The following is a 7,764-nucleotide window of genomic DNA, read 5'->3' on the forward strand; positions in this document are numbered from 1 at the left end:
CTTTTAAACCACTAGGAGTAGCATTCAACTATGATTTAAAACCTCCAAGTGCATTTTCCCTCAATGGTAACACGTTTCCTAATCTATCTTATCCTTACCTCATCAACAATACCACTTTGAGTAACCAATATAGCCAATTTAAGTCACTTGCACATTACTTTCTCTATTATACATCAATGCCATCACAATTTACAATGAGCATGGGAAAAAAAGCATAGTAAGAGAAAACAATTCTCTTCATCTACTAGGAGTGGCTACAACTATTGAAGACCTTTATTCTTAAGCCATTCAACTATGATTTAAAACCTCCTTCAATTGCAGTTTCCCTCAATGGGAACACTTTTCCCAATCTATTTTACCCTTACCTCATCAACAATACCACCATGAATAACCCATATAGCCATCCTGCAATTGAGCAATACCTTAGCATGCACAAGCACTTGAGCAATATCTACACCAAAACCTATTCATTGTTTGGATCCTTAATGATGGGACATTTAAAGCATAGTAAGAGAAAACAATTCTCTTCACCAACTAGGAGTAGCTACAACTATTGAAGACCTTCATTCTTAAGCCATTCAACTATGATTTAAAACCACCTTCGATTTTTCCCTCAATGGGAACACTTTTCCCAATCTATTTTACCCTTACCTCATCAACAATACCACTATGAATAACCCATATAGCCATCCTGCGATTGAGCAATACCTTAGCATGCACAAGCACTTGAGCAATATCTACACCAAAACCTATTCATTGTTTGGATCCTTAATGATGGGACAACACTTTAAATTCACTAGGAGTTTGATTGGCATCCCAAACCACCAAAATATGTCACGTGCACAACAAAGACTTGACATTTTCCCTAAGGAGAGACTACACAACATGTTTTCAATTGTAAGTATTAAAGATTTCAAGGATTAATGCACCATCATATTCTCTTTGAAGTTCCTTTCACCTTCAACCCAATACCTTTGTCTTCAACTCACCATTTCTGTCTTCAACTCACCATCAACAACTCACCAAGAGAATCACACTAATATTATTAAAGGGGTAGCAACCTAGGTCACCTACCACTTCTCTAGCCACTATACCAAGAAGCTTCTACCATCAAAAATCTGACCTCCTCCTCCAAGGCCAGTACACAAAGGCCCTAGAATTCATGTCGTCTTTGATTCAAGCTAAAGCAATGCCACCTATAATGAAAAGTGCCATGGAACTAGCACTCCTCTAAAAGGGAATTAATGTTAACTACAAGCAACAATGAGCCTAAGGAATGTATTTTTCAAATCAAATTGAGCTATGACAAATCAAGGATTAAATGTTGTAATTCATACAAGGCAATTACACAATTTAGTCACAAGCCATTACACCATTTATATTAATTTGTCATGTAAATTTACAAGCCAAGTTTGATCCCATGTAATTTGTAACATTAGCATAGGTTCCTAATAATACAATCAAAGAGTATCTATTTCTCACAATAGAAAAAGCATGTAATAAAAGATAATCGACCAATTGGATCATTGAGTAACTAAGAGTAGATGCCCAAGGGGGATGGGAAAACCTAACCCTAAATTTTTTGTTAAAAAATAATAAGAATGAATAGAACAAGCTATTCATATGCATGCCACCTTTTAGTTCTTGCATGCTTGAGAGAGGAGAGGTAAGCTGACAGCAAGAGTGAGTGAAAGTGAGAAACCAAGATGATGAAGCCTCCATCTCTTCTTGTGCTCTCTTATGCCTTACCATGCTCTCTTCTAACCTCAAGATCATAAAGGTTTTAAGAATCTGAGAGGGACATTTTAAATCCCAAAATGTGCATGTAGTGTTCATTGAGTATTGTAGAATATATGCTATGCACATTCACTTCAAATAGTTCTAGTGTTCATGTGAGGCTATGTGAGAAATAGTCAAATCACCTACTAATTGGTTGAAACTCCTAACATAATATAAGTGTGCATAGATCCCAAATACGTCAAGTGCATCTCCAATGTTCATGTGAGGCTATGTGAGAAATAGTCACCTACTAAGTGGTTGCAACTCCAAACATAATAAAAGTGTGCACAAATCCCAAATACATCAAGTGCATGTTGTCTAATATTGATATCCAACTAATAAATTCAATGAACATTGTTGAATATTTAATGAGACTAATTGAGACTAATTAATAAAATCTTTTCTCATGATAGGGTTGAATAGTTTAGAGGTTTCAAATGTCCATTTTCATTGGTCTTTTCATTGCATGAGCTAATTTTATATTCAGCCTTTGAACTTTCACGAGAGACTCATTCAGCTTCCCCACATTAATTATTAACTCTAGATTAATTATCAAAGGTCCCACCTACCGATTGCTTGCCATTCAAACATTTTAACACTCGCAAATTCCAAATATATATATAACTCAATCAAGACACTCAATAAGCGTCCCCACATTCACTCTAGATTAACAACCAAAGGTCTAGATATTAATTAATTACTAGATGTTTTTAGGAGACATGTTCGGCCTCCAATACAACATGTTTCTTCTGACACAGAAATCTTACCAATTGGATATCACGACATGTGGAAAAGCATCTTCTGGTTTTAAGAGTTGATGAACATGAACAAGGTATTTACCACATTATGTTCGCATTACAAGTGAGACAATAAGATATCTTTACTATTAGTTAAGGGGAGGTTGGGAGCGGGTGCCACATGGCAGCCCCCAACCTCCCCGCAAAGAAACACGGGGGCGAGTGCCACATGGCAGCCCCCAACCTCCCCACAAAGAAACACGGGGGCGAGTGCCATGCCCCGCATCCAGCACCCGCCCTCGCCGCAAAAATCACGCCCACCCCAGTGCGAAGCGCCCGGGCGAGTCTAGGCGCGGAGCGCCTAGTTTTCATTACGTTCCACTTTTCACCCAGCCCTTAAGAGGCCTGCTGTGCTTTTGAACCCCCAGAGTATAGTGATTGTGTAATTAACTTCCATGAAACTATGAAGTAATTACATTCTTGTTTTCATACTAGAAAATTGTGCACACCCCCTCCTCATTTTACCTCACACAGTACTAGGTATGAAACTTAACTGAACTGTCTAATCTCCAAAATAAACAAATCCTTACTTTCCATCATCACAGATAAAAGAGACTGGTTTGAACAACATGAAACTACAACATAACCAAAGACTGTTGAAACTGAACTGAACTGGATGACCCTACAAAATAGCTGAAGCTCCCCTTCCAAAAACGGAGGTTACTAACTCCAGAGAGATTAAAACACTAATTGGATGCATTCAGAGATACCTTAAAACGATTCCATAAATAGAACCAGACACCCAATTCACAAAATTGAAATGACACAGTAGTAGCATTCAATAAAGTACGTGTTTAAAAGACCATCACAGAGCCCAGACTGTGAGAGGCAAACACTGAAATAAAAATGTGGCCTTTAAAACAAAGAATCTCTCTGCAAACTCGTGAGTCAACAACTTGGCCTCTTATTCAGGAGGATGGGAATTTCTTTCTCAAGATTTATGTGCCTCACTCTTCAGGCCAAAAGAGGGACAATATTCATTGGACTTCAACTTGCAGCAGCCAGTGCCTTCGAAAATAGCCTTCCAGCACAATAGCAGTACTACCAGAGGTGCTGACTTGCTCAACACATCATACTGACATGCTCAATACATCATTTGAAAGGAAAACTACTAGAGGCGCTGACTTGTTCAACACATCACACAGGCATGCTCAACACATCATATTGCATTCAGCTCTTGCCTAGTTGGCTCTTGTGAAGAACAATATATTCACAACTTCAACACAAGCAATACACAGAATTCAAGGTGGCTTGTCTGGATGTGTGGACATTCTGTTCCTGAAGGGTAACAGAGGACAGCAGTTCAGAAACAACTATCATCCACTCTTCCCTTCATATGAAAGGAAATCCCATTTAATTTACACAGGGCTATCTGCACTGGACACAAGAAAAAATCTCACTGTGCTAACATTGAGTTATCTGGGCCGGATAAGGTAGACCAATATATAGAGCACTCTCATAGACTGATCCTTCACTTGAGATCATAAACTTACCTGCACTAGCATAGACTACCTGCACTGGGGAAGGAATGACATCTTGTAAAGTGTTTCCAATCACACAACAGCCAGCCATAAGGCTCAGATCCTCTAAGCTTGTCTGATGGACCTTGCTCTTCGAAGGGTAACTAAGGAGAAAAAGCACAATGCAATATCTCCACTCTTCCCTTCAATATTGTTATATGCTCACCAAAAACACAATATAGCATTCAGAACAAAAACCTCACATTGCAGCTCCACAACTGAGCTTGAATGATTCCTTCCTCAGTTTAAAATTATTTGAGAGCTTCAGATATCTACTATTGAATCAAAGGCCTCCTATCAATTGATTACGTGTTGAGCTCTAATCTACTTAGTTTGCCTGCTGAGTTATCTAAGCACCTTCACATCAAAATCATCACAACCACTAGTTATCATCATCAACAAGGGAATTAACAGGACCCAATGAATAGGGCTTCACAACTCCCTCGAACTTGAAAAATCAGACCTCTAATCCAATAGCTTGTGCAAAAAAAAGGTAGGCCTCAGAGAGCTTGGCAGATCTCCAGCCAATATTGGCTTCATAAAATCCCTTAAATAGACTATTCGTCACAGGCCAACACAAAATGGATTACATGATTGAGCATCTTGAGAACATGCACAAACTGCTTTCACCACTCATACACGGCTCCAGTGAAAAATGTGAGCTGTGGTACAGGCATTAAACCTGGGAAATCTCATCCCGGCATTAGTTTCATGAGTTGCTAAAGCTACATCCACAGTAACTGCATAATGCAGTATAAGCAGAATCAAGGTGTGAGAAACGCGGTAACTGATTTGGAAAGAAATGCTTCCAGCCAGCCATTAGTTTCTTCTTTTTTTTTTGTTTGCTACAGCCACTGGGCTAGAAGATGATGTGACAACAACATCTTGTACAAGTAGCAATTACAGAAATTAGAGATGAATTTCGGGAGCTAGAGCAAATTATCTAAAAAGACATGCAAGCAGACATTGCAGTTACACTTGAACAAAGAGATAAACAGCAGACACACAGCCACACTGGACAATCCTAATAATGCTAAGGACATATAGACAGACCAAAGCAAAACGTCTCCTAGGACTGATAAAAGGAATTTGTCAGGACATTGCAGTCTGTGATTGGGAAAGCAGCACTGAAGCAAGTATCAAAAGCACCAAAAAACAGCCACGAGAGAAAGGTAACAACTGGTTCTTGCATTCACACGGCCAATTACAGACTGAAAACAACAAAAAATGCGAAAATTGTGAAGGATAAACAAGAACATATGATCACAGTAATCTCATGCCTATGGAAAATTAAGGATCCCATACAAGAAATTTGTAAGGACTTGTAGCCAGTCTGCGATTGGCAAAGAAGCCCTGAAGCAAGCATCAAAAGTACCAAAATACAACCGCAGGAGAAAAGTGGCAACTGGTTCTTGCATCCACATGGGCAATTGCAGTCTGTGAAAATAAAAAAAATATGATATGATAAATTGTTGAAGGATAAACTCAAGTGCATGATCACATCAAACTCATGTCTATGGAAAAATAAGGATCAAACAGGATCTTACTGCCACTTCTGAAGATGCGGAACAACATCCAACATACATTACATGTATGACATTCAGTTAACGGTGGCTCAAGTCATTACGCAACCAATTATTTCGTATAGGCGACATAAGTAAGGCCACCAAAGTTCTAAAAATCGATGCTACGGGATGTCAATTAGGTTACATCATATCTCAGGCAGTCTAAGCAGAAAATTGATTGAGATATGGAACTATCGTAATTACAGAGTCATGATTCTCGAGGTTTCTCTGGCTCCTCTTCCGGTTTTTCTTCCTCCTTTTTCTCTTCCTCTTCTTCATCCTCCTCGGGAGGATCAGTTGGGGGAGGTTGTGGCAGAGGAGTTTTCATTGGACTGAACTGAGGGAATATGTCGGGGCGCCTGCCAGGCCGGGGCCGCTCCCACTCCTACAGAAATGGAAACACTGACAGATCAGATACCTGATACAGCCGAGACGACTCATTTGCCAATGCAGGCCTTCATTTCGCAACATATCGCGCGCATAAACTAATATGCTTCCTTGTACTTGCATAAGTCAGGATGCAGGTTCAATGAGCCATTACGCAGGTTCAAGGATGCAGAATGGCTCGAAAACCAGCATCTTCCATTATGCAGGTTTTATGCTGACACAATAACGCCTGCACAATGGCTCATAACAAAGGTCCACAACCAGCAAAAACACAAAGAAGAACAGGAGAGTCTTACGATGGGAAAATCCAACGGTGAGCGTCGAGTCATTTTCTCGTCTTCCGGAGCCATACATCGGGGAGAGTAGCGCAGGCCCCTTGAGGGAGGAGGAGGCGAAGGGAGGCAAGGGACCACAGAATACGAAGTGGAGCAAGCGGTGGATGAAGAAGTGTGGCTGGGAGAAGGAGGAAGAAGACGCAGGGGCCGGCTCGGAAGCAGGGAAGCAGACGAGCAAGACGCCATTGCAGCAGGCGAGGCCACCATCACAGGATACTCTCTCTCTCTCTCTCTCTCTCTCTCTCTCTCTCTCTCTCTGATTCTTAGCAAACCCTAAGGCCTAGCTGTGGCGAGGGGACTAACACAGAAGAACAAGCCCAGCCACTTGTGGCTAAAACTAATCTTATGTCGGTTTGTTAATTAAATATATATAAGCCTATAAGCTGATTGGCCATGCTAAGTTAACGGCCTCCACTAAGGTTTTGGGACTAAATCCATCAAATCTTCTTAACACAAATCCTTCAAACTTTCAAGGTTTCCTCACCTCGTAATGTTAGGCCAGCTACACACCTCAATGGACGCCCAGTTTATGCAAGAATGCAAGTGTTCGTTGGCTGATGTGTGAAGTTTTTATTCGAATTTCAATCCGCATTTATTGGGTAGCAAACACTTTCGAGCAGGAGAGCTCCCCTACCTAGCATCTTATCAGTGCCCAATCACTTGAGGACAAAACCTTCATTCTTAAAAAATGCATTTACACCTGAGAGGGTTTGGGTCCCCACCAATAGGAGGGAGGTTAAGCTTTAACTACCACCAGAATATGATGCCTTTTGTATTTAAAATGGGTGTGTTTGGTGTGTAAGGAAATAACATGACTATTTTCAAGGTAGGCAGGAGATTCTGCCCAGTACCAACATTAGATTTACACACAAAATTCAAAATTTAAAGGTGGGATTACACTAAACTTAAGTTTTGATTTGAGCACATGAGTTTTCGCATGCTTTTTCTTTTTCTTTAATCAATAATGTGAAGTATTTTGTCATGAGAAGTGTTGCTTGGTAGGCCATTTAAACATCTCACCAATTGCAACATAGATCATCTAATGAAAACGATGCACCTTAGCCTATCAACAAGTGCCAATCTTATTACAAAATTTGTCCAATAAAACCAAGACCATCTATGCAATAAGTGTAGTACTCGAGGTTCTCAACTCATTATTTCAACTAGCAAGGGTGGTAACAACCTTTTCAAGGCTCTATAAGAATTTTCTGAGACAAATAAGAAGCGAATCAATTCAAGAAAAAAGAGGCAAAACAAGCACCCTATGGAAAAAGGCCTAGAAGACATCTATTAAGGAGAAAATGAAGATCTAAGTGGTACCAAAATGCAAATAATCACAAAGCCACAATGGGTGCCAAAGAGGTCATCACAAGCACAAGGG

The 7,764-nt window shown here is 40.1% G+C and overlaps 1 protein-coding gene and 1 non-coding gene across 3 annotated transcripts; both read right to left on the reverse strand.

Moving 5' to 3' along the window:
- Nucleotides 1-3,412: 3,412 nt before the first annotated feature.
- LOC148021978 (uncharacterized) lies at nucleotides 3,413-6,712 on the reverse strand. Of its 2 annotated transcripts, XM_087697525.1 has the most exons (3): nucleotides 6,345-6,712; nucleotides 5,866-6,046; nucleotides 3,413-5,533 (listed from the first exon to the last, which is right to left on the reverse strand). In XM_087697525.1, exons 1-2 carry the CDS (start codon nucleotides 6,588-6,590, stop codon nucleotides 5,870-5,872), a joined length of 423 nt encoding a protein of 140 aa, XP_087553651.1. In that variant the 5' UTR covers nucleotides 6,591-6,712; the 3' UTR covers nucleotides 3,413-5,533; nucleotides 5,866-5,869. The 2 variants fall into 2 exon arrangements, with proteins under 2 accessions (XP_087553651.1, XP_087553650.1); XM_087697524.1 differs by lacking the exon at nucleotides 3,413-5,533 and having other exon boundaries at nucleotides 5,624-6,046; nucleotides 6,345-6,710.
- LOC148021979 (small nucleolar RNA snoR109) lies at nucleotides 4,864-4,950 on the reverse strand. Its single transcript, XR_015694504.1, has one exon. It is a non-coding gene; the product is annotated as a small nucleolar RNA snoR109 (small nucleolar RNA).
- Nucleotides 6,713-7,764: the final 1,052 nt, after the last annotated feature.

Source organism: Lygodium microphyllum, chromosome 17 (assembly GCF_053477565.2).
Source record: "Lygodium microphyllum isolate KBCC chromosome 17, Lygodium_microphyllum_v1.1.10, whole genome shotgun sequence".
Taxonomy (NCBI): domain Eukaryota; kingdom Viridiplantae; phylum Streptophyta; class Polypodiopsida; order Schizaeales; family Lygodiaceae; genus Lygodium; species Lygodium microphyllum.